Below are 26,957 nucleotides of genomic sequence, written 5' to 3' on the forward strand. Positions count from 1 at the left end.
TTCTATTGAATATGGATATTATCAACAAGTTACTGTTATTGGGCCTGGGCTACTAGACATTGAATATGAAAGTGAGAGAATATATGTGATTTCATCCCTGAAAGCTCTGATCATTAGCAGCTATTTATTAAGATCTAGTTGTGAATTTGTGATCAATAAAATGAAACTCGAATCAAATGAATAAAATCACATACTCAAAGAAAAAAAAAAATTTGACTTTAGTACTTGATGGTGCGTTACTGCGTTGCTTATTTGTAAACTATTAGCATGGCAGCTTGCTACATGATAATTGAATTGGAATAATGTGATACACTGTTTCACTTAATTTTTTTCGATCATATTAGAGATCAATAACCGTCAAAAAAGGACGCTCAAATAACATTATTAAAAGTCGTGGAAATTAAATATGAGACATTAGAGTGTACTTTTTATGGTCAATGTCGTAGTTGGCTTTTCTAATCAATCGGGAACTCATGAATTAACTCCTTGGTACTCGAGTGACTAATATGTGGTTATCAGTCTATCCATTCAGACAAGCACCGCTTAAATAAGTGATTATGAAAACCTTCTCGACATTTAAACAGTTCAGTCTATCACGGTATCACCCAAACAAACAAAGATAATGATCGAGCCCGGGCATTTTGTTTTCAGTGCATGCAAATACAAACAAAGCTAGGCAAATATGGCAATAATGCTCCCAGATCGGGATGGGATCTAAGTTGAACTCATTTGGATTGGGTATCAAGTATATATAACAAACCCATATTCATGCCCTAATCCTAACCTGCCCCGACATACTTATTTTGTTTTAAATTATATTTGAATTAAGTGAGTTTTAAATTATTTTGTTTTTTATTATTTTAATAAAATAAAATAGAGGGACGGGGGGTGGGTTCCCGGGTGTAGTGGTCCCCTCTATTATAGGGAGGGTAGGCGCCTTGCGCAATGACCGCTAACGAGGGGTTAATATCTCATAATCCTCTATTTTAATTTAAAAAAAAAAATGACCGGAGCGGGTAATTTCTATTTAGACTAGAGTCTAGTTTGAATTGTGTGATGTGTGTAATGGGTTCCAGATAATTGTTAGTCATCATCGCTATCCATACGTAAATCTGATGCATGCTTAATTATCTATAGCTCTAAGTATGGTAACTTATTTTGGAATCGATCAATGCTGGCTAATATGACAAAAGATCTGTATATTGACCGCCGTATATATATACACTGCATACATAAGCAGGACTGAATCAAGACTCAGAAATTGACTGGTACGTATAAACTCTAGCCATGACCATGTCTTACTTAGAAAAAGAGATCGAGATATTGATCATAGGGTTGAATATAACAACGTACTTTCACCTTGACCATGTCTGTGATAGAAAAAGCGATCAAGATATTGATCATCGATGATATCAATGACTGGATTATCGAACGAGTTTGTTTGGTTTCTTGATGATGGTAGACAAGAAATCTGCAGAGCCACATGGACGCACGAAACCAAGTCCAAGCCATTATGCTAATAATGAATCGACACACAGAGCCAAAAGAGGTTAGAAAGCTGCCCTTGCTTTCTTCTTTATTGGATTTATAAGGTCCAAACTGAACAATCAAACAGTGTAATCAGGTATAGAGTTTGTTAAGTTTGCCTATAGAGTTGTTCAAGAAGGGGTCTCCAACGTACTGTTCGTTGTTGGAGCGATTACGTTTTCATTCAATATGACATAGAATTTGAAAAGGCCGGGGGTCCAACAAGAGACCGCTCGTTTGTTTGTTCCTTTCATTTAGTTGTTCAACCATTCGTACTACGTAAACAACTCGGACAAATGAAGGACTAAAAGATCAAAGACCATGAAAATGTCAAGAGTCTTGAGATCGAAATACCAACAGAAAAAGAGAATAAATTTTTATGTAAAATTGAATAAAACTATATTGCAACAACATATGAGGATAATGTTGTATTTAGTAGCGACACTCGTCCAAAACGACAATTACGTACGAAGAGAGTTTCAAGAATGTCATTGCGATATATATATATATTTTTTTTTTGAGGTACATTGAGATTTTAGATTCAAGTACCCACTATACATTCACACCTGGTTTATCGGTCTAATGGATTGTTGCTTAACTTGTAGTTAATGATGATAATTCATAATCTTTTTTGTAATTACTATAGTGTGAGTTTAAATAATTATTTAGCATATTGGGGTCTTAAGAAAAGAAACTATGCAATTCATGAACTACATCTCTCAATACTTTCACGTGATGTACCCGCTGTTGAGAATATATACATCTCACATGGAAAAAAAGAGACTTTGCTTATGGGTTTATAAATGTTTGGGCCATGTCATCCATTGCCAATTGATTTTGGATGTGAACCCCATATTATTTTATCATGGTATCATAGCGGGTTATTCCACGTGTGCATGCCTCATGGCCACACACACATGCTCCACGTTACCCAAAGTTGTCCACGTGTATGGCTTGAAAATTCGCCACACGTGTAGGGGCGTGTTGAGAATATATACATCTCATATGTGAAAAATGGGACATTGCCTATGAGTTTATAAGAGTTTAGGTGACTCGATCCATTGCCAATTGATTTTGGATGTAAACCCAAAATTACTTTATCAGCCGCCATAGATTAGTTACATATAAGTTGCTCCATTCTTCTCTTCTTCTTTTTATTCTTCGTTTGATTTTTTGGTTCATTGGTTTCTAATATCTTTTTGCACCTTTCATTAGGATTTACAGAAGTGTTTTTTTTTTTTTTTTGGTATGAGATCGATTTTTATCCTACACAAGTGTTCCAACCACTAACACCATAAGGTGTTATGATTAAAGTTGGGGAGAAAACGATTTGAAACAAACACATGCAAAGAGATATTAGTTATTAGTTGTGTCATCTATGAGTGCTGCATAATCGAACAAAAACTATAATAGACGTCCATTTCCAGACTTTAAGATAGAAAACTATAATATGGCCCAAAGAAGTAGAAGAAAGATACAATGATTGAGCAAAATCTTGGTTTTCTTTCTATATTTAGTAACTTAGGTCGTTTTACTTCAGATTATTAGACACAAACAGCGTCATTATTAATTCGTTATTGTCATTGTTATGTGGTTATTGAGTTGCTTTAGCCCTCTCAGTGATCTTTCATATGTACTAATCAATGATATTGTTGGTGTTGTGCAGAAGCGGCGAATTCGACACACGGGTCCATTAATGTTAATATTCTTCCTATTTTAGATCGGTCTATAATGAGAATGGAATTTTAATACATACAAAAAATTTCGGCATTATTGTGTGTGGTATAATTTCTTATAACTCAAAAATGACTATTCACTTTTTGTAATGTAGAATTCCAGAAGCTTTAATCTAAACCATTGATTCTACTGATTGGTTCCATCTTCATCAAAGAAAACAATGAAGGAAAACAAAATCTTAGAGCATCTTTAGCAGGCTCTCTATTTTGGAGAGCATGTTTAGTTTTTTTAATCTATTTTAACAGCTGCACCAGACTCTTAAGCGACTCTCTATAATAACTTTTAGCTATCTCGCTCCTAAATATAGAGAGCGATATGAGGCTCTCTATAATTTAAAACATTCATTTTAAGTTATTTTATGTAATTTATAAATACATTTAAACTATTTAATCTTTATTTAAAAAATAATATAAATTCAAAACTAGCTAAAATAGAGAGCATTGATGCAAACATATTCCTAAAGTGACTAGCTAAAATGATTTTTTAGCTATTTTTGGCTAAAACTTAACACAAAAATGGCTAGCATTGCTAAAGATGCTCTTAGAGCAACTCCAAAGCTTCCCTATAATTTTTGTATTATAGGGAAGCAAAAGTCTAAAATTTAGCCTCATTTTATTCTCCAACTCCAATAGATTCTCTATTTTACAGCAATCTCTAAAATCTCCATATTCTTCTTTAAAATTTTAGAAATTACTGTAAATTTAGGAAATTTTGGTTTCTCTTTCCTCACTATCCCTAAAATGGGGGGATAGTTATAGGAAATCCGTTGGAGCAAAAAAACCTCATTTTTTCCTAAAATAGATAAAAATCAAAATATGGGGGAAATTGTTGGAGTTGCTTAAGACGCTAGAATACTTGATTGAGCAATTCCATGTTAGCTTTAATTTCATGTCCTACTAGCTAGTAAAGGCCACAACTAACATCAACAATTTTAAGAAATATTTGTCTCCAAAAATATGAAATTTTAGTATGAAACCCGCATTTATTAGCTTATTTTAGTTAGTAGCTCCTTGATGGATCACTATAAGGTTAGTTATTATGAATCTGAACAACCTCAATTCTCAGCTCAACTACAACTGTTACTATGTAGTACTCTTATTATTGTTAGAACTTATTTGTCACAATTTTATTTCCAGCTATACATGTATGTATCCTGACTAGGCCGTAACTATATGTGATAGTAATGCAACACGAGGACGTTGTTTTCATGTTTTTGATTCCAGCTCCCATGTTGCTACCTAATTAAATGGAAATAACTAAGACAACATAAAAAGCCACATTGTATTCGTCCCTTGTTGAATAGGATTGAACAGCATCAAGTGGTGCAATAATACTAGTTGTGTGATACAAGTGTGCAACAAACTATTACATGTGTGATGCACTAAAACCATACGTCATGTAATTGAAATTCTTGCAATATTTCTTTCGGTCCATTAATTCTGTTTCTCCCATTTCGATCTATTATATAAAACAAATACAAGATTACCGATTACACAATACTATTAGCAATAATTGATTTTAGACGTCAAACGCCTATTCAAAATTCCGAAAGATAGAGAGCTGCCACTTCTTGAAACTCACCGTCTGTTTTTTATTAAAATTTAGCAAAATATAAAAAGAATAAGGGGATCAAACCAAGATTCTTCCCAAAGAAATACAAAAACAAGAGTATATGTGGAAATTACACCAAAAGTTGAGGTGCGAACCAGGCTTAATTAGTTAATTATATGATCTTTTCTCTCTCTCTCTCTTTTTTTCTTTCTTTTTTTCTGGATCAAAATTATGGGTAATTACTAATAGACTGTAGACACATACGAGTTACTCATTTTCCATTTTTCTGTAATACATGTACATTGATCTTATTTAGGATTCCTCAGTCAAATCCACCTGCAAGTGCAACCTTAATAAGAAGATCCACCGACGTACCGTGCGTGCTAGCTTTAATTTTCATGTCCTACCAATTACCCAATTATCAAGTTTTTCCAAACTGATTTTTTTTTTTTTGAACAATGAGTTAATCAGTTTGGAAAAACTCATTGTTATTAGGGTTTAGGGTCTAAAAACAATTAGTCCGAACATGATGGACTCACATATATCGTTATTATCGATGCAATGCATCGATCCATATCAACCTCTCAACTCAACGGGAGTACTTGTATGTTTGCAATTAACGAACTTGTCACAATATGTGCAGGTAATATGTCTTAATTACGGCCCCATTGTGTATATTGGTTTGACAATAATGTAAGATTACGTCCATTCATGTTTGATTTTCATTCATTTCTATGCATCGGAGCCCTAGCTCCATGTCAGTGAGGCGGCAGCCGGGTCGTGTTATTAGAAGTCTACTACAGTTGTTAAAATAAATAAAAATAAATAAACATACTCTTCAAAATAGCTAAGGAGTCAAAATAAAAAGTGTTAAAAATGCTTTAAAATTAACTAAGTAAATCAGGTGTCAAAATTTAGAAAAATAAATTAATACTGTAAAAAAAAAGCAACACAGTAGAGAAAATTGTATTATGGTAGTATTTATTGGACTACATATACAAAGCATGAATTGTGCTCATATACAGAACCAAATTTAGATTAAAAAAAAACTAATAAAACGAATATATTTGGCATAAATATGATGCGATTAGCTAACAAAGTGAGTGTTCTAGATTTCGTGAATAGCTTTTCGACATTTTGTGTCCAAAAGGACACCCAAATTAAAGTTACGACAATCTTATTTCATATTTTGCATCAACTTTTTTATTCGAGCTACTCGAAACATCTAAAATGACAACCTTTTGAATAATCCAAGAGTTTGTGACCTTCTTGATGAGCCTATAACAATATTATTCTGATCGCTCTTTTAATTCCGACTAAATTGACTCTTATTTTGTCCAATATCATTTAGACAAGACAATTTCAGCCATGGATCCAACTTTTTGTTGATTGCGATCAAACAAGCACAACGCACGTACGCTCCTCGTCTCAAATTAATCTCGATCAAGCAGTGCCACTCGCACTTATAAACAATGCGTTGGGATGAAATCAATAATGCATTAATATCATAATATGTGTGTGATCATGTAATTGATAATCCTTTCAGTTCTGGAAAACTAGTGTGAACTCACTCGGCCACTTTGGGTACTTACCAAGTATAGTTGTATACCACAAATTTAACAAACTAAAATCCTTATGAAAATACTTGTAATGACTAATGAGTATGAGAAGAAAGAAAATATCTCAATTCGTGAATTTTTGTGTATATTATGTACAGTGGATAGTGGATACACCGACTAAGCCAGAACACACACGGGGGTCTACCCTTGGAAAGTAAGTAAGTGTCTTTTCCTTCAATAATTAGATTGATGTTGACTTCATTTCCATCCTGGCTCTGAGGGTTTTGTCCACTATTTGGTCTCCTTTTCAGAAAGTAGCTAGGGCATACCTGAATAATGTTTCTCGTAATAGATTAGGTTTTATATTCAAGTCCCTTCTTTCGAAAATGAAAAAGAACACCTAACCTAATTGATATATACTTTTGTTTTCAATGTAGAGATTAAACTGCAATGTCATGGTAAGTTCTAACTCGTGGGAGCACTGGTCTACTCCCCATATCCTGGAGATCATTCAATAGTAATGTCAAGCGATCTATCTTTGAAGTACAATATAGCAAATACGGGTACAAGGCACTACAGGTGTGCCATAGCTTTTACTAAATTAATATGTTAATTTCATCATAAAGTGGTGACATGCGCGTCCACTTAAGGTGAATTTTTAGCCTTGGTCATGTAAATTGTGTGTTTCTTGCATGATTGAAGACCAAAAATTAGTTTAAGTGGATAATACTATATGAAGAAATTGATGGATTAGTGAAGGAGATGCAAAAGATCAGATTAGAGTGTACAATGACACATGTGATCAAATTAGAACTTTCGAGAAACAAAATATTTTAGGTTTAAAGTTCAAAAAGGTAAAATGATTTTAGCTCCAAAAATAATTATTATCATCAACGTTAGTCGAAACATATGGACTTTACAAATAAAACAAGGGTCCTTGACCGAAAGCACTAAAATGAACAAAAATTATCCCACTTACCCCAGCAACAGATTTTTGTTATCACCTACACAATTTAACAAAAAATGACCATTTTACCCTAAACTCAATTAATGAATTACAGCCCACTGCCACACACACTCTCTCTCACTCTATCCCATACCTTTGGCTGAAGCCTCTCTCTCTCCCTCTCTCTCTCCAGCACGACCCCGTCGCCGGCACACACACACTCTCTCTCTCCCTCTCTCTCCAGCACCGGTGGATTCCCAAGGTGGCGGCGTTTCTGGTCTCAAGAAAGCGCTGGATTCCGGTAGCCGAGCCGGTCGTCGTTTCTCGTTGGATTCATGTCGTCGTTTCTTCGATTCCAGTAGCCAAGCCGGTCGATCTGAACGTCGTCGTCTCTCTCCAGAACGACGCATCTCCCCTCCAAAATCCGATTTCGGTTCCGTGAAGCTGTGGAGGAGCTTCCCCGGTAAATCGTTGCAGCCGAGAAGCCTGAGCGAGCTCGGAGTCGTGCAGCTCCGGTACGTCACCTCGAACCTCACCACTGCCTTCAACATGCCTTCGAAATTAGACCTGGTAGGCGTGGAGCTCCGAAGCACTGGCGAGGCGTCCAGTCGAGTGCCCAAATCATTTATTTAATTTTTTTTGTGGGCTCCGAGAATGAAAGAAAAATGAAAAAAAAATTTATACAATTTGGTCTTGTTTTATACACGCACAGCTTTAAAAAGACTTCCATCATCTAATTTGGTCTTGTTTTCATTATACAATCTGTTTTTTTTTTTTTGGTAAAATGGTAGCAATAGACGTCTATTGGGGGGTAATAATGTTTTGAATTGATGTAGTCTCCTCATTTTTTTCCTTAATCAAAGTTTTATTTGTCTAATTTTAAGGAGATTAGTTCCCATTCCGGCGACTGAAAGTTCTATTGGGGGGCAATACAGGTTTATTTAGGGGGCAATAAACCTCTCCGACTCCATTTAAGATCTCCGACAACCTCTTTGGTGACTTCCGGCGAGGTTTCATAAACCTCTATTGCCCCCAATAGATGTTTATTGGGGGGCAATAAAGGTTTATTGCCCTTCTATTGGGGGGCAATATACGTATATTTTGGGGCAATAAACTTTTCCGGCGACCTATGAGATCTCCGACGACCTCTTTGAGGATCTCCGGCGAGGTTTTCAGAGAAGTCCGGTGGGTGGCGACCGGTGATCGGATTTCGGCGATTGGTGACCGGATTCCCGCGATCGGTGGCAGGAATCCGGCGGCTGGTGATCGAAATCCAGCGACGGGTGACCAGAATCCGGCAACCGGTGGCGGGACTCCGGTGAAGTCTCCTATGGCTTCTCTCTCTATTTTGAATCGAATGAGGTCAGTCAAATTTATAATTCAGCAAACAGTACCAGAAACGACACACCCCTGAAGGGCTGACAGAAAGAACCGTCCTTTAGGACATACAAAAGACTTATTCTAAGAAAAATAGAACCTCGCACTCCCGGGTACACCCACCTTTTAAGGACAATTAAGCACCTTTATTCTAACAAAACCTAGAAACTCAGAAGCAGAGTAAATAAATGTACAACGGAGCAACTAGATCTTGCGACCCAAGGGAAAGTTAAACAATACTAAGGGCCCTAGAGGCCCTATCCAACCAACCCCACACGAAAAGGGTAGAGCAAAACAAAGGCCCATGAAGCAGCCAAATCATCCAGGTCGAGGCCCAACCACTCCTAGGTCCCAAGCCCAAAATAGAAAACCAAAGCAAAGCCCAACCCCAATTAGGGTTTGCCATTGCAGCCATCCCAACAGAGCCATCAACTTTGCCGCCACTAACACCTGTACCATGAGCACCCCTCGCCGCCGCTGCCGTCAGAAAACCATCGTTGTCGCAACCAAATCCACCCCAATTGCCATTGTTGCCGCCACACCTGATATAACCAGCGCACAAGTACCCAGAGTAAAGCAGAATCGGTTCCAACTTCGGCAGGGGCAAGCGAACACTTACTCCACCACGATCGTCAAAATCAAATCCCATGCACCCTTTGAGAGCCGCCGCCACCGAAGAACGGATCATCTAAGGGTTGGGTTCGCCCATTCCAATCCCACCGAGTCGAGCCTTCAACGATAGAGATCCTGACGCCGTCAACATCGCCGCTATATCTCCGACCCGCACACAGCCAGCCATCTCCCTCTCCCAGACTAAATCTGAGACTCCCATCACACCTTCAGATCGAACAAACTCCACCCCCAGAGCCTCCCCAACGACAGAGAGCACTACCCAAAAGGAGGTGGCAAGAAACAAAGCCAGTCGGAATGACTTCAAAGCAGCCATCAGATGACGACCAGGTATAGTAGACAGGTCGAGCAATCTACCAAACCCTAGCAGAGCACGTTAGGTCATTGAGAACTCGTAGTTTGGCTTCTCTCTCTATGTAATAAAGGGGTGATGGTAAAATAGTCTAAAATAATAATAATAATAAAAAACATAATTGGGTATTAAGGGAATACTTTATTGGAGTCTTCATGGGTAAGTGGGAAAAAAATCCCTAGAATTAGAGTAAATGGACAAAATGCCATAAAAGGAAACTAAGTTGACACTAATAATTGCTCAACCCAGATTACAAAAATTAAGCATAATTCTCAACCAATGCCCATATCTCTTAAAACAAACAAAACTATAAAACAACCTACGAGTCTAAACTATCTCTAAAATTATTAAGAATCAGAGCTGACACACGTACCCTGCAAGTTATTGCGAAATAACAGCCGAATCTACAGGACTCTGTCGATCCAATTGCACCTCGTATGAATTGCCCAACAAACTTTATCCAACTAGACTTAAAGATGGTGGCCAAATTCATCTGTCAAGGAATTTGAACAGGAAGATAATTCCATTTAATATATACCAGGAAAAGAAAAGTAAAAAAAAAAAAATAAAGAAGCAGAATACATAATCTCACACGTTTACTTACTTTTAACATTGGGCCTTGGTAGGTAGAACTTGGAGCCCACCGGCGAAAAGGGAAAATTTAAATTTTCGTTATTAAAGGTTGGGCCCTGCTAATCTCTCATGGGGGTCATATTCCATGGACTTACGTGTCGAAAATGTAGATTAACAGAAAATAATGGGCCCAGTAGAAGATTGACCACGTCAAAACTTTCCCAAAATTAGTGAATTTGCGAAATGAAAAGAAAAAGGCGGAGGAAAGAGGTAACTGTGGGGACGACATTACCCTACCCACGTGAAGTCGTGACGCATAGCTACTTGCAGAAAACCCCATCTCCCGACAACTGATTGAATGTTAGTAGAGACCGGACTACTGTAGCTTAGCTATATTACAGTGACCTGGCCCATCTATTATTAATGCTGTATTTATTAGTTAAATTGTTATAATAGGAGAATTTTTTTTTTTTTTTTTTTTGAGAATGTATAATAGGAGAATTTTGTATGAAACTGAGTGTGAAAAATAGAAAATTTGAGAGATATTAGGTATCGATTGAAAATTGTATAGTTGTATAATATTGGTATTAGATGTAGAATGGGCTAAAAATGTACTAAAATAAAATATTGAAAACATGTCAAATTTTATATCGGCATTTGTAAAAGACCTGAAATTTGGATATCAAGGATATCGTCAATATTTAGACCTTGATTTTGTTATTACACGCCTAGGCTTTTACTGAATAAATGTGAATTTCATTAAACGCATGCCAAGATACACACCCTTCCATTGCCTTCTATAAGATCTGTCTAGTTGTGGTGAGAACCACTGTGGTACATAGGGATATCACTAAGTGAAGTATATCATAGTTTGGCTACTTTGAATTTTACATGGCAATAAGTTAGAATTCATAGATTAGAGTAACTTTGGCATATATCCGAGATCAATAAGGCTTGTGTACAAGAATTTTTAGCATAAAATCTAGACTATATTCGAACTAATCATTCACTTATTAAAGTGAGTCTCTTCCTAAACTTGTTCTCGGTTGTTGGGTTTTGGTTTAGCACCCCCAACTTTTTTGTATTTGTCAACTGTTCTTCTCTTAATAAAATAGGGGGATGAGGGGTGGGTTTGCACTTTGCAGAGTGTGGTTGACCATTCTCCTTCGGAATTGAGGGTGAAATTTGTTTCCTATATTGTCTACCTCCGACGAACTAATTTCGTCTAACCCCTTATTTAAAAAAAAAAAACGGGAACCTATATATAACTATAAAAACTATAAAACATAGCATATAGGCATAGGCTTTAATGTTAGCGTACAATTGAAGAACAGCTTTCAATTACTTTAGTTGCTAACTGCTATCATAAGAATGCGCACGTAGCTACAAAACTACTTTGATTACCTAGAAACATGTTTGACATTAGAAGTGATTGCTAGTCGATGTGTTTCTTAAGTGATTACAACGTAGTATATATGTAACTAATCATCTAAACTGATTTAGACAGAAGTAGTTATCATTCAAGATATGCTGCCTTTCAGACCAACACTGACCTCCTACCTTTCCCAAAATTTAGCTCAAATCGTCGAGTAATTATCTGATCCTAACCCTAAATTCTCCATACTATTGTTAAAGATATCTCTATAAAAAATTTAACTAGGTCAGAAATCGTTTGGCTAATGAAATGTATTAAATAAATATACCCTTTCAACTAGTATAATACAAGAACTCTCGCATGACAAGCTCCGAAGTGTGGGTAGGTTTTATGTTTTCATTTCATGCAAGTGATCTTTAGAGATCTTCAAAATTTGATTATTTTTTTGGCACAGATGATTTTGATCAGTTGCTTCTTAAATCATCTTCCAAACAATGAATTTTATTAATTAACTCGTTTGAAGTTGTGACTATCACAAGTATATATGAAAATCTCATTAAATCCAAGCAATTTCTGATCACGGCCACCTAATGGATTGGCATACCCAACCATTAGTTTCGGACCTATGCTTTTTTGCGCAAGCCACGCACTCCGACGGTCAGCTTGCGTACGTCGGACTAGTACAGATGCTAACAAAGCTAAAGACCTAGGAGCTTCCTTGGCTTGAAGGAACATGTGTCCGGCTAGTTGGGTTCAACAGCCTCCTTCCTTCCTATTCTATATTTTGTTGTATGATGGAATCCCTCCTCCTCCGTCTGAGGAGCTGATTCCTTGCTTCCGTTGTTTCTTGTTTCGCCAAAAAAAAAAAAAAAAAGTATGTACGAACATTGGATACCTTTCTGCCTCATTATCACAAAAATTCTAGAAATTAGAGAATGTGAACCACATTGCTATGGAAAAGGTATTTGAACTATACAGAAATCCTATGGATTAATTAGGTACAACTTATGGACAGCATATACGAAACCCCACGATAATGAAGGGGGTCGATTCACATTAGTAGTCTATTTTGCTTATGGCCGAAGGTCTTTTCTCACATAAATGCATTAACAAATTGTGCTAGCTACAGTTTTTACTGATTTGATGTGATGGGATACGCACATAAATACAGAAATCATAGTACATGGTATCACATCCTTCAAAAAAAAAAAAAATAGTACATGGTATCACAGTATTCTGGCAGGCTAGGTTTGGACAAGCTAGCTCCACGTAATGTATCATTACTTCAATTATGGTATTCGTACTTGGTTTCATGGCCTTTTGGAAAAACATGGGGACGTGTGAGTTGTGATGGGGACATTTTATAGTAAAATGACCCTGCAACAAAAACACCAAACACCAAACTCAGCTGTGTAATGCCATTAAGAGATCGGAGTTCTGAGCCAGACTATTCAGACGCCAGAGACAAGTAAGCCGTTCGATTAGTTCAATGCGGCTGCACCGAGTTTCCGATTTTTTAACTTGTTTATTATGACATTATGAATAGTAAATGTAAAATGAATAACATGTAACTATGTAAGAGAAGATGCAATATTTGGTTCAGTTGGTGCTTGGTAGAGACCAGAGAGGTAGGAGTAGTTGGTGACAAACACACACTGACTGTGCTTCAGAATCTTTGCTCCTACTAACTAAAATTTCTGATCTTTGTCTTTTAACTTTTGTTCAATTAGTGACAAACAATAATGTTTTTTTTGTTTTTATAAGATTTTGTCTTTTTGTTGTATCTGATTGTTGAATTGAAATTTTGACATGTTTAACACTTCAATAGTTCAATACCGTACTCCGATTAATGAATCAAAGACCCAACAAATTGTCAAGCAACGAAATTGTTCTCCAAAATTTCATGTATACAAAATCAATTTGATCATGGTAGGAAATTCCATTATACAAGGCTATGGTTAGTAAGGCCTCACTTTAATTTTACACCGGGCCTCCGGATTCTTAGAACCGGCCCAACTCCAGAGCACTATAGAATTGGATTCAAAAGATGTTGCTTGCACTTGCAGTCTTGGGGATTTACAAAGTTTTGTCCAATTCCAAATAATGGGGAAGCTCGGATGCATATGAAACAAATCCTTTAAACAGAGACGAGATTTCTCTTTACACTAGAAGGGATCGAACAAGCCCTATCCGAATCCCATTTCTTTATAATGTCTCCCGAGTTAGGCTAGCTCATGTATGCTAAAAACACAAATGAGGATTCTGGACATGCAAGACCAGAGAAAAGCGTGTATAAATTTGAACAACACTGTCAGAGTATCAGCAAAAGGATAGAAAAAAACGCTTGTGCAGATGCACATTTGTATGCAATTCTAGGAGCATAAACCATAATGTCATATGATCTGTAGTACCGCTACTTTTCTGATCAAAAAACTGTTGTATAAGGAAACCCATATATCTAGCAAAGTGAAACAAACTCTAATCTTTGGATTCAAAGTTTTCTTGCAAGAACTGGTAAAGCTCCTCAGCAACCATAGCAGGATACTCCTCTTGCGGAAGAAGAGCGCCTGGTACCTCAACAAACTTACTAACTCCCTTGGCTTCCCTGAGAGCCTCCATCTCTGCTTTTGACCTCTTTGGAGATCCTTTAGTGGACACCACAACTACCGGTATCTTTTTGTTTGCCATATCAGCAAAGAGTTCAAGAAATTCCTCTCGAGATTGTACAGCATCAAGAAGACCGGTCAAGAAAGCAGCAGGCGCGTAGCGAGCACCTTTCCTTTTGGTTAGGGCATATCTACTTTCAATAATTCCAGGAGTCACATTGTCAGGATTTGAATAGACGTGGGATTTGTATTGAGATTCAATTGATTTCTCATTGCTGACAAGCATGTTATACATCATCCAGCCTAAAGCAGGGGCTCTTAAGGTGCCTCTAAGCAGTCCATACCTATTGGTTGTGAACAAAATGGAGAGATCAATCAGTTTCACGTAATAGATAGAAGCAAAGGAATGAATTATTGTGTACGAGTCTACGAATAGGAAAATGAATTATATGGATTAATTGATCTTTCTCTGCGATCCTGCAGAATAATTATCTTCAATTTGGGTTCCCAATTACCAATCAATGACTAAAAGTTTTCCATCATTATTTTGAGGTTTTCATTTAGATACCTTGTTTCCATGCTAGAATCTCGACCAAACACAATAGGAAGGGGACCTGCCCAGGTGGGTGCAATAGCAGCTATCGCTTTAGGTTTTACTGCGCCCCGCTTTGCAGCACGGATAGTTAAAGTGGCAGCATGTCCTCCTCCAAATACCACAAGATCATTTTCTGGTTGATAGCACAAGTATTAGCAACTGAACTTCAAGATAAAAAAAATAAAAGACTTGTATTCAAAAAATTCCAGACGGAAGCAATAGCATGGCTTTCATCATAAGAAAGAAAGAAACTCCACAAAGGAAGTAAACAAAGATCCTGTGAATTTATTTTTTCATATACTTTTTCCACCACTAGAAGGGGGAGGGAAGCATGAAGACAGTTTCAATTTTATAGTAATTATATTTAGTTAAGAAGCTCGAGTACAACATATGCATGCTCAAAGAACTGTGCTACTATACTTCTTGCTAAAAAGATATAGAAGATAGAATGCAATGCAGATTAAATGATAGTAGTATAGTAATTGACCATTGACCAAAAGAGAGTAGTTACTCATTAACCTGAGCCACTTAGAGGACCATCAACTGAATTGATGAAGTCGACCAGAAATTTCTCCATCACATCAGCAGTGTAGTCCATCTTTGGCCTATCAGAGTACCCTAGACCAGGCCAATCTACGATAGTAGCTCGCCAATTAACATTACCAACTTGCTGAACAATATTACTTGCTACTGCTCTCCATTCTTCAACTGTGCTAACATCAGAAATCGTCGGTATCATAAGGATATTCTTACAAGGACCCTTTCTCTCCTTTTCATACTCCTCATAGTATATGTTAATAGAATTATCCTTGAATTTCCATTGCCAACTATTGGTCTGCAACAAACTACCATCATTCATTTGTGAGGCAAAGTAACAAACATGTAGTACTAAACTCTCAAATTTACATAGCATCTCTTTACACACCGATCCCCTATGCCCATGCACTTGGTAATTACAGTTTCCAAATTTTCTTTTGGTAAATGCGCCATCGATATCAATTAGGATGGAAGTTTTCCATCTAGGTTTTCACAGAATTTAATATAATATGTAACTTGCGTATGTTATGTCTCATCTTGCTATGCATATATCTAGGTTTTTGCATATCATCTTATTTCTTAGTCTTGACAATTCCGCCTAAATCACTGTCAATTTCATTAAATTTTCTCAAATTTCTAACACATCATTATTCAACTTATGTAGGGGTATTGAAGCCACAATCAAAACCTAACCTTTAAAATCCATATGCAGAACGAATAACAATTACATGAATAAACTGAAATGAAAACAAGAAAGGATTTTCAGAATTCTAAGTAAGAAAAGGAACAATTGGGTTTCTGACCTTTGATGGAGCTGAAGCTTTATCGTCCACAGAGAGCTTGGAGTAGTCCAAAGTGGTTGAAGCCCTAACCGTTAGGGTTCTGTGGAAGCAAGAAGTCTGAGAGAAATTGGGTTTATGGGTTCTGCAGGAAAGAATAAGGGAAGGTCGTGAACATGTATAGAATGCAGCAGAGAACGCCATGGATATGGTGCAGAAATGGAGAGAGAAAATAGTATCAGGGACTTTGTGAGCTTGGAGTTGTGGAGGAAGATGCTAACCACTGGTTTTTACTGAGATTTTTCTGCTGGGATTCTGAGAACCAGATGAGATATGTGTCCATAATAGTTCCAGCAATATCAGTCAGCTCAGAAGCTCATAGTTTGTTGACTTTTCCATATCATGTCTTTAGCCTATGAGACTTGGTAAAAAACGGTAAATTGGCAATGGTAAAAAGTAAAAGCAAGTAACTTGAAGTTTGTATGTTTCTGATTTAGAAGTAAGTTTTCAGATTTCCTCATTCCCTCCGGAGATTCAACGGCTTCCTTCGAAGATTTTTCATTTTTGGATGAATGACATAAGCCAAGGCCAAATTGTTGGTATTCTTTCTTCTCTTGGTTTTGAGGACCAGTATATTCCTGCTATGACTTTTGTGCTCTCTTAACTTCCAGATCGAAGCAATACTAATTCGAGTAATTTGTTAGTCCCCAGTCACCAGTAATCGTTGCATGAACAACAGCCATCTTTGAAGGAGTGAAAGCGGCTTCTATCCCTCACCACTATCTCCGATCTATAGACCTTAGAAATCAGCTTCATCACTGTATGACAGTCTCTACAAACCCGCAAATTCTTCACTATCCTTATCATCCTTCCCTCAGGCAATCTTGCCAACCCAAAAGCTACTGCAAGTTTCTCACTGTGCATGAACACTGAATCTTCTTTGTCCTCCGCTTCTAAGTCATGCAGAACACTCCCAACCTCTGGCAAATAACCTCCACCAACACGAAGTTTCAGCATTATCTCCCTTAACTTCTCATAAGCCTCTTCTGTGATCTTGTTTGATTTATCGCCCGCCACAAAGCTATACATGACCTTGTCAACTTCAATCACGCTCCAACCTGGAGTTTTCTTAATCTTCTGGTCAGCCATTGATCTTCTTACAGCAGCGACGTCTTTCCACTTCCCTGCAGCAGCATACACATTTGACAAGAGAACATGGTCGCCTGCATTGTCAGGGTCAAGTTTGGAAAGCATTTCCTTCACTTGTTCTGCCAACTCTACATTACCATGAATGCTACAAGCCCCAAGAAGAGTTCGCCAAATAATAGCATTAGGAGATATTGGCAACTGACATACAAAATCATAGGCTTTCTGCAGTTTTCCAGCTCGACCATACAGGTCTACCATACAACCATAATGGTCAATAGCTGGTTCTATACCATACAAATCTCTCATCTTAGAGAAATATTCACATCCTTCGTTAACCAACCCAGCATGACTACAAGCATACAAAACAGAAATGAATGCGATCCCATCAGGCCTAACTCCAGACGCTTCCATCCTGCAGAAACCTTGTATTGCTTCTTTGCCATAACCATGCATTGCAAGTGCTGCTATCATCGAAGTCCAAGAAACAACACTCTTTCTCTCCGGCATTCTTTCAAAGACCAACCGAGCCATCTCCACATTTCCAGACTTAGAGTACATATCCAGGAGTGCATTATTGACTGAAATCATCGAAAGGAATCCAGCCTTCTCCACCAAACCATGCAAAATTCTACCAAACTCAACCGCTCCAGCCTGCGCACACGCAGACAGCACCCCACTCAAGCTAGCCTCATTTGGCCTAACACCCTTCCGCTGTAGGTCCCCGAAAAACCCAAATGCCTCATCAAAACAACCGCTCTGCGCAAACCCAACAATCATAGTACTCCAAGACACATCATCCTTCACCGGCATCCTCCAAAACGCCTCCTTCGCCAGCTCAAGCTCATCCGCCTTCACGTATCCCGCAACCACAATATTCCAGGAGGTCAAATCTTTCCAAGGCATTGATCCAAACACTTCCTCCGCACCCTCCACATCCCCACACTTAAAACACGCCGTAAGCAACGCGTTCCACGCGACCACATTTGGTTCAGGCATTTCATCGAACACCTTCCGTGCAAGACCAATACACCCACATTCACCATACATACTAACCAGAGTTGTACCAACGAAAACATGAGTATGTAGCCCATGCAACAAACCCTGACAATGCAGTTGTATCCCTTCCCTCAGCGACCCGCAATTCGCCGCCGCCTTGAGTGTGAAAGCGAAAGAGAAGCTATCGATGGGTCTTACATATTTGCGACGCATGTCATGGAACAGGAGAAGTGCATTGTGTGGGTTATCGGAGTCGGCGAGTCCGCGGATAAGGGTGTTGTACATGAACGCATCTGGGTATGGAAAATGAAGAAAGAGGCGGCGAGCGTAGTCGAGTGCGTCGGAGATTGTGACGGCGCAGTGGAGGAGGAGCTTGCCGAAGACCAAGGGGTTGGTGTCGAGCCCGGTCTTGTGCACAAAGGCGTGGACTTGCTTCACCGTTTTGAGGGTCTTGCATTTGTTTAACAAAGAAGAGCAAAGGTGTGAACAGGTGTTCATTCTCCATTAGTTCAAAAGCCCAAAGCTTTCGCGCCGTTTCTTTTACAGGAGAAAAGGCTTCGACACCGAAAACCGAAGGAAAACGAAAAAAAACCGGGCCGATTGCGTACAAGACCGAAAAGTAAAACCGGACCGCGATGTAAAACCGACACCGAACTGTAATAGATCGAAACCGAACTGACGAAACCGAATTGAATCCACCCCTCAAAGTCGAACCGAAGAAACCAAACCATAATATTGCAATTCTCTTGTATATGAATTTCACCATAAACATCAATTACTCTCTCGTTTCATATTTTCACAATATGTAATAATGTATAATATGATTTTTGGGAGTTGCTTGAATATACGTTACGCAAAAATGGTAACCCGATTTTTTTTTTTTTTTTTTTTATGATTTTTAAATTTTGAAAAATCGTATATAAAATTCGTGTCGAGATTTTTGAGTTCTGTTAGTTATGAGATTGTTTTAAAATCATGATTTAGGGTGGAAAAAGTTTGGTGCAAAAATATGAATAAGCGACTTTGGCAAAAAAATTGTGCGCAATAGTCCTGTTATGGGTGGAAAATCAGAGTCTTTGACTTTTTTGGATAAAGTTTTGGTGTTAATTCGCACAAGTTTGTAAAAGCAAAAGACATTTTTAGTGTGTTTAGTCTCACTTTCTCCGCACCCTTCACATCCTCACATCTATTAATGAATATCTAAACATCTGACAGTTAATTTGTCGAGATGTTATTTCTAATCACAACAGTTGATTAGAAAGTTCTTATGAAATCTTCATTTTAATGATCCTCATTAGAGCCTCATCTTGTAAAACTAATCAAAATTAAAAATACAAAAACAGAACCGAGTCGAAGAGACAAAACTGAAATTCGATGGAAATAAGAAATGCAAATATTGAAAAGAGGTTTTGTCCATTTACCCCATTTCTAGGGATTTTTTTCCCACTTACCCCATTAAGTTTTTTTAATTCCCTCTTACTCAATACACTCTAAGGGAGTCTTCCCTAATACCCCATTAAGATTTTTTTTTTGTTTTTAATTTTTTTTAATACAATTTTACCCCTCACTCCTTTGTTACTTAGAGAGAGAGAGAAAATGGAAGAGAGAGAGACCATAGGAGACTTCACCGGAGCCCGTCACCGGCCGCCGGATTCCGGTCACCGGTCGCCGGAATCCAGTCAATGGCCGCCGGATTCCGGTCACCGGTCGCCGGAATCCGGCCAACTTTCGCCGGAATCCGGTCACCGGCCGCCGCCCACCGGAATTTGCTGAAAACCTCTATTGCCCCCAATAGACATCTATTTCCCCCAATAGATGTCTATTGCCCCCCAATAGACGTCTATTGCCTCCCAATAGAACTTTCGGTCTATTGCCCCCCAATAGATGTCTATTACCCCCCAATAGAGGGCAATAAACATCTATTGTCCCCCAATAGACGTCTATTGCCCCCCAATAGAACTTTCGGTTGCGAGAATATAAACTAATCTCCCCAAATTTAGACAAATAAAACTTTGATTAAAAAAAAAATGAAGAGATTATATCAATTTTAAAACGTCTATTGCCCCCCAATAGACATTCAAATTTTTTTTTCTTTCCTTCTGTCCCAATACTTAAAAAAAAAAAAAAAAAAAAAAAACCTGATTTGTGCACCCAGAAAACCATTTTACCCAAAAAAAAAAAATTGAACGTCTGCGTCAGAGCCCGACCCGGACCGAAGGCGACTGAAGAATCCGGTCACCGGTCTGTGGGCGAGATGAAGGCTACGAAGGTCGTTCTCGGACGAATGGTGAAACCGATCTTGGCAAGAGGAGCGACGGCGGTCTTTGGCTGAAGACGAAGCCGGAAATCGGTCTGAGCAAGAGGAGAGCGACGGTGACCTTTGGCTGAGAACAAAGCCGGAATCGATCCTGGCGCTTGGAGCTTCAGAGGTTTGATGACGATCCTGGCGTGGCGGCGGAGCTTCGGAGGTGTTCTTCACGTGGCGGCGGTGCTCGGAATTGGAGGTGCGGTCGACGTCGACGGCGACGGAGTGAGGAAGATAACACCGGCGTGAGGGGTGATGTCGCCGGCGGTCGTCGACTCCAACTTCGCCCAATCCCCGTCGCTATCCTCGTTCTTAACCACAAACCTCCGTCCACGGGTCACCGGCGTCGGACCTCCTCGAGGAGAGATGCCGGCCTCGTTGGGGAGAGAGAGAGAGGGGAGGGGAGGGGAGGAGAGAGAGAGAGAGAGCAGAGAGATCGATGTAATTATTTAATTTAGCTGAGGGCAAAATTGTCATTTTGCATTAAAAAGGGTAAGTGAGAATAAAAATTTGTTGCTCGGGCAAGTGGGATACTTTTTGTCAATTTTGGTGTTTTGGGTCAAGGACCCTATTGAAAAAGACATATTTTAGTGTGTTTAGTCTCACTTTCTCCGCACTCTTCACATCCTCACATCTATTAATGAATTTACTAGCCATGCCGAGCATAATGGCTAATATGTTATTTTTATTATAGTGGCTGGCTACATGGGTTCAAGCCAGCTTAAGGTTCTGTTTTAAAAAAAAAACTTTTAAAAGCTAACAATAAAAAGGAAATTTAGCAGTCTTGCGTCATTAAAAAAAATGCAAATATTGAAACCGAAAAAGAAAAACAAAACAGAACCAAATCTAGAAATGCCAAAACCCGAGCCGAAAATCAAATTCGGTTCGGTTCGAAATCATTTCGATTTACACAACCTATCCCAGCCCTTTAGTAAAGAACACGTGGTTTAATCTGACCCGTTTAAGAAAATCACGTGACAGCCGTTGGATCCTAGGGCAACTGAGCCTCCTCCTCTACTACCATCTAGGGTATTTATCTTTCTCACTCTACCGCCATAACAGAGTAGTAGCAGAGAGAGAGAGAGAGAGAGAGAGTGAGGTCAAAAATGGTGCAGAGGCTCACATACCGTTCGCGCCATAGCTATGCTACCAAGTCCAATCAGCACCGGATCGTCAAAACCCCCGGTACTTTTTTGCTTCCAATTTCATTTATAGAACTAAAGCCTGTGTCTTGGTCGCTGTAAATTTGTGATCACAAGTAAAAATTTTGCATCTTTTGTAATAAAAATCCAATCTTTCATGGGCATAGGCTAGTCTAGTCTGGATTAGGGCTTAGTTGTATGATAATTTGGTTGAAGTGTGCGTGTTCTATGTTGTGTGCTATGAAGTTCTGAATTTGTAATATTGGGAAAACTATGATGAGAGAAATTAGAGGCTGCATTGTGCAATTAGTTAATGTAAAAGAGAGGTTGCTTGGTTTGCAGTTTGAATCTTTTATTTCTGGAAGTGGTTTGGTTAAAATGTGATTGGTTTAAAAATTTTACAGCTTTTAATCAGTTTTTGACTTGCTATGTGCAATTGCATCTATCCATCATTGTTAGATACTATTTAGTAGATTTGATGTTTCTAGCTGGAATGATAATATTCTTGAAGATGCTGTTGAACCTAATGTGATTGGGTTAAAAAATTTACAGCTTTTAATTGTTTTTGACTTGTGATGTGCAATTGCTTCTATCCACCGTGGTTAGATTCTATTTATTAGATTTGATGTTTCTAGTTGGAATGATAATCTTCTTGAAGTCAATGTTGAAACTATCAAAGTTTACAGCTTTTTATCGGTTTTTGACTTGCGATGTGCAATTGCTTCTATCCATTGTTGTTAGATTCTATTTATTAGATTTGATGTTTCTGATTGGAATGATAATGTTCTTGAAGATAATGTTGAACCTAATGTGATTGGTTTATAAAATTTGCAGCTTTTAATTGGTTTTTGACTTGCGATGTGCAATTGCTTCTATCCATCGTCGTTAGATTCTATTTTATTAGATTTGATGTTTCTAGTTGGAATGATAATTTTCTTGAAGTTAATGTTGAACCTACCAAAATTTACAGCTTTTAATCGGTTTTTGACTTGCGATGTGCAATTGCTTCTATCCATCGTTGTTAGATTCTATTTATTAGATTTGATGTTTCTGATTGGAATGATAATGTTATTGAAGATAATGTTGAACCTAATGTGATTGGTTTATAAAATTTGCAGCTTTTAATTGGTTTTTGACTTGCGATGTGCAATTGCTTCTATCCATCGTCGTTAGATTCTATTTTATTAGATTTGATGTTTCTAGTTGGAATGATAATTTTCTTGAAGTTAATGTTGAATCTACCAAAATTTACAGCTTTTAATCGGTTTTTGACTTGCGATGTGCAATTGCTTCTATCCATCGTTGTTAGATTCTATTTATTAGATTTGATGTTTCTAGTTGGTATGATAATGTTCTTGAAGTTAATGTTGAACCTAATGTGTTATTTTTTCCCTCGTAGAAAGTAATTTTATTTTCAGTTAGAATGTATTCATTCTTGTAGTTGCATTTTAATCCTGCACGGTAAGTTTGTGTTCCATTGTTTTGTGCTTATTCCTTGGCTATAATTGATATGTAGGTGGGAAGCTTGTGTATCAGACTACTAAGAAGCGAGCAAGTGGACCCAAGTGTCCTGTGACTGGAAAGAGAATCCAAGGGGTATGCCGATTCCTTAGAGCTGACTTGTTTTCATGATTGTTTTCTTCTCATGTATGTTTATCTGTGTTGTTATTGTGGATTTCACTGTTGTTTCTCTAGAAGTAGAAGTGTATATGAGATGACATTCTCAGATTCACTTATAAGGGCAAGCCACTGTTTTCAAATTAAGCTTTTTGGTTTACTACAAATGGTTGATTGGTAAAATTTTTCTAAGCAATGGCCTATAGTTTTCATTTATAGGACCTTATATAGTTATATGCTACCATGCTGATATGAAGTACCATTGTCTTCTTTCCTCACTAATTATAGTCTTCTATGTAATTTTGATGAATCATGAATGTACCTACCTATATGTGCTTTTCTGCGTTTCCTGATTAGGTTCATGTAATTTGTGATTTAGATTGCGGTTAGGATTGGGTTAATTCTACAATAGTAGTAGTATATGCAGCACTTACTAGTCACTCTAGGGTTCATTTATGTATAGTTCTGTGACACTGGATCTTTATTCGGTGGCTGTTGTACCATTTGTGTCTTACTCTAGCAATATCATGTCATGAGAAACTCTATGCAAAGTTATATTCCCTGTGTTTTGGGAGTCCCTGCCTTTCGTTACTTGTTATTCTTACTTATTGCTATCAACAGATTCCTCACTTGAGACCTGCTGAATATAAGAGGTCTAGACTATCAAGGAACAGGAGGACTGTGAATCGTGCCTATGGTGGTGTTCTGTCTGGTGGAGCTGTCAGAGAGAGGTTTGTAGTTCTAGAAATTTATGTTTTGGGGCACTTTTGTTTGGTGGAGTTACAGATGCAACCTATTTGAGTTGGTATTAATTACTGATGGTTTCCCCGGGTAATTTTTGATCTTGCAGGATAATTAGAGCCTTTTTGGTGGAAGAGCAGAAGATAGTGAAGAAGGTTTTGAAGATTCAGAAGGCCAAAGAAAGGGCAGCATCAAAGAGCTAAGATGCTATAGAGTTCCTGTTTTCATATTTATTGATCTGCATGCTAGAAATTTTGACATTTATTGAGAGGATGAAGATTGTTGGAACATTATTTGTTTTCATGAAATGCACACAAAATCTTTTGAACTATTTGCCCCAAAAAGTGTTTGCTCTCTTTGTTATGTGATATATTGCTTCTGCATATTGGTTTTCTTTCGTAAGATTCTTGCCTGAATGAATAATGTGCCAAATGAATAAATTGGAGTAAGGCGAATGAAATTGGTTTCTGATGAATACAGATACAATATAATACAATGTGCCTTAACGCATTATTGCAATCATAGAGTGATTCTGCGACCTTCACTGGTGAAAGTCCAAGAAGGTTAGCACCAGTGAAGGTCCAAGAAGGTTAACACTGGCCAGACCTTTTGCTTATTTTTCTACAAAACCATGAAAAGATCATGCTACTAAACCAGTTAGCCACAATGACTAGCTGATCAATATTGGTAGGTGTGCAACCACCGCCGCGTACCACATAATGTGACTGGTTAATGTGATTCAGTCCCTGTAGCTTGATTTGTTGGTTTAAAATGTTGAAGGAGCTCGACAAGCTTGTCATAAGGAGGCTGTATTTCTTTCATCAAGGGATGCTCATTCAGTGCTGTGTTTCAGTAATGGATACCTCTCTGGGTCCATCAGTTTGATACCAAACGCTTGTGAGGGCCGAATGTTGCAACCATCAATATGTCTAGGAGTCCCAAATTCTCGCCATTAGTGAAAGAAGCACCTCCTGGAAGATATTCCTTCATTCCTTCTTCAAACACTCCCAGTTTCTCAAACGCGTCCTTGACTGCTTGTTCTTGTGCTTCTCCCTGACTTGTCACTATTCGGCTCATGCTTTCAAACAACTGTATGAAAAAGACAGACAAATTATGGTAAACCTTTTGAAACCCTTTGATCAGTGCAGTAGCAACTCACCTGTTGCTGGATAAAGCTAGCCCAGAATCGAACTCTGGCTCTTTCATAAGGATCTTCAGGAAACAGCTTAGGAGCACTCTTCCAAGTTTCGTCAATATATTCTAGGATGATGTACGACTCGGCTATAGGTTTTCCATTGTGGACGAGTACGGGAATCTTTTTGTGAACTGGATTGTATTTGAGAAGCAATTGGCTCTTGTTTCTCAAATCTTCTTCTATGTACTCATAAGGTATGCCTTTGAGTTTGAGGGCCAGTTCCACTCTCTTGGAGTAAGTGCTAGACCACATTCCGTGTAGTTTTACTTTGCTCTCCCCTTCCATCTCTCCTTCTCAAAAGAATCGCTTAGTTTTCCGGGTTCATGGAGGTAAGCCTTTATATAAATTTTACCATGTTATCTGGAAAAATTTGACCTGAAACATACACCATTAGTTTACTGGTAGCTTCCTTTTCAAGCTGGTAATATTTTAACCTCGTGAATATAAGAAAGATGAAGATAAGGTTTCAAATTTGACTATGTTTTTCTTGCGCACTAAGATAGCTATTGTAGTCTGGTTTCCTTTGCCACCAGTGGCGGATCCAGAAAAGTTTCTTAGGTAAGGCAAGATTCAAGGCAAATAAGAAAAATCCAGCCTAGGTAAGGCAAGATTCATCTGGTTTTGCCCTTTTCTGCTATGTTTTAGGTAGCTTCCTTCAGCCAACATATATAAATCAAGGTAAACAAGAAAAACTCAGTCTAGGCAAGTGCCCAAGCTGGCCTATATGTGGCTCCACCCCTGTTTGCCACATCCCAGATGTTCATCTGCTCAGCTCATTATAAGTTTATAACATTACAATATCATGTTATAAACCATTTTGTTGAAGGAAAATCAGTTTTATGTGTGCCTTATCAAACTAGGAGTAGCAATAGGAGAGAAGGTTCTAGATTTCCCAATCCTACACGGATTAGTATCCCATGTAACATTAGAACTAGTACTTTGTAAATCCCTATATAAAGGGCTCCTATTCTCAATAATATGATTGACATTCTCCCTACAATTCTCTCTACATTCTCTCTCGAATCTATTTTACTTAAACACGTTATCAGCACGAGTTCTAACCACAAACCAAAAACCAAAAACCCAAAAATCTTCTTCATCACTGCAGCTCCTAGCCCACGCTAGCCTCCCCTACGCGCCCCTGCGCACGCATCCTTGCTGCCCCTGCACACCGCCGCACGTCTGCTGCCCCTGCAGCACCAACGCACAACCACTGCATCCTTTTTTCCGTTTCTGTGCACATCCGTCTTCTTGCAAGCCCCGAAACGTCTAGTTCAGAACCTCAGATCAAAATACTTTCTTCATCAAAGTTGTTCGTCTCTGTCTCTTCCATCTGACCTTCGAATTTCAGCCTTATCGGAGTTGTTTTGAGACCGGTACACCAATCGAAGTGCAAGCTGTTCAGAAGAGAATCTGTTCCGAATTTCAACAAGTAAGTTTTTAAATTAAAGTTCCAGCTTTCCGAATTTTAATTTCTCCTTCTTTTTCTTCGGGGACTTGCAACCTCCCTTCTTCTACATCCCACCTTTCTTATAACGTGGGTTCGATTCATGAGAAAGCGGAATCGTGGGGATTCACGCAATTAACGAACTAAGAGCGTTCGTAAGACTTCGGACTAAGAGCGTCCGTAAGCATCGATTTAACGAACTAAGAGCGTTCGTAAGCTAC

At 38.3% G+C, this 26,957-nt stretch overlaps 3 protein-coding genes and 1 pseudogene across 3 annotated transcripts; 1 reads left to right on the plus strand and 3 right to left on the minus strand.

Annotated features, from left to right (window-relative positions):
• Nucleotides 1-13,960: 13,960 nt before the first annotated feature.
• Nucleotides 13,961-16,503, minus strand: LOC133744135 (uncharacterized). The gene is made up of 4 exons (XM_062172277.1): nucleotides 16,169-16,503; nucleotides 15,348-15,663; nucleotides 14,802-14,961; nucleotides 13,961-14,577 (listed from the first exon to the last, which is right to left on the minus strand). The coding sequence occupies exons 1-4, from the start codon at nucleotides 16,346-16,348 to the stop codon at nucleotides 14,106-14,108; spliced, it is 1,128 nt and encodes a 375-aa protein (XP_062028261.1). The 5' UTR covers nucleotides 16,349-16,503; the 3' UTR covers nucleotides 13,961-14,105.
• A 202-nt stretch (nucleotides 16,504-16,705) lies between these two features.
• On the minus strand, nucleotides 16,706-19,039 carry LOC133744134 (pentatricopeptide repeat-containing protein At1g74630). Its single transcript, XM_062172276.1, has one exon. It carries the CDS (start codon nucleotides 18,785-18,787, stop codon nucleotides 16,856-16,858), a length of 1,932 nt encoding a protein of 643 aa, XP_062028260.1. The 5' UTR covers nucleotides 18,788-19,039; the 3' UTR covers nucleotides 16,706-16,855.
• A 2,584-nt stretch (nucleotides 19,040-21,623) lies between these two features.
• LOC133741780 (large ribosomal subunit protein eL34-like) lies at nucleotides 21,624-24,425 on the plus strand. The gene is made up of 4 exons (XM_062169501.1): nucleotides 21,624-21,779; nucleotides 23,253-23,332; nucleotides 23,975-24,084; nucleotides 24,204-24,425. The coding sequence occupies exons 1-4, from the start codon at nucleotides 21,701-21,703 to the stop codon at nucleotides 24,295-24,297; spliced, it is 363 nt and encodes a 120-aa protein (XP_062025485.1). The 5' UTR covers nucleotides 21,624-21,700; the 3' UTR covers nucleotides 24,298-24,425.
• A 147-nt stretch (nucleotides 24,426-24,572) lies between these two features.
• Nucleotides 24,573-25,716, minus strand: LOC133741779 (glutathione S-transferase U10-like; annotated as a pseudogene).
• Between the last annotated feature and the right edge of the window lie 1,241 nt (nucleotides 25,717-26,957).

The sequence above is a fragment of the Rosa rugosa genome, chromosome 4, assembly GCF_958449725.1.
Source record: "Rosa rugosa chromosome 4, drRosRugo1.1, whole genome shotgun sequence".
Taxonomy (NCBI): Eukaryota; Viridiplantae; Streptophyta; class Magnoliopsida; order Rosales; family Rosaceae; genus Rosa; species Rosa rugosa.

What these genes read in the sequence shown, in the direction of transcription:
- LOC133741780 (XM_062169501.1), top strand. Translation starts at nt 21,701, where the DNA reads ATGGTGCAGAGGCTCACATACCGTTCGCGCCATAGCTATGCTACCAAG. An exon ending in CCGGATCGTCAAAACCCCCG is followed by an intron (nt 21,780 to 23,252) that starts GTACTTTTTTGC and finishes ATTGATATGTAG; the next exon opens with GTGGGAAGCTTGTGTATCAG. An exon ending in GGTGGAGCTGTCAGAGAGAG is followed by an intron (nt 24,085 to 24,203) that starts GTTTGTAGTTCT and finishes TTGATCTTGCAG; the next exon opens with GATAATTAGAGCCTTTTTGG.
- LOC133744135 (XM_062172277.1), bottom strand. Translation starts at nt 16,348, where the DNA reads ATGGCGTTCTCTGCTGCATTCTATACATGTTCACGACCTTCCCTTATT. An exon ending in TGGTCCTCTAAGTGGCTCAG is followed by an intron (nt 14,962 to 15,347) that starts GTTAATGAGTAA and finishes GCTATCAACCAG; the next exon opens with AAAATGATCTTGTGGTATTT. An exon ending in GATTCTAGCATGGAAACAAG is followed by an intron (nt 14,578 to 14,801) that starts GTATCTAAATGA and finishes CACAACCAATAG; the next exon opens with GTATGGACTGCTTAGAGGCA.
- LOC133744134 (XM_062172276.1), bottom strand. Translation starts at nt 18,787, where the DNA reads ATGAACACCTGTTCACACCTTTGCTCTTCTTTGTTAAACAAATGCAAG.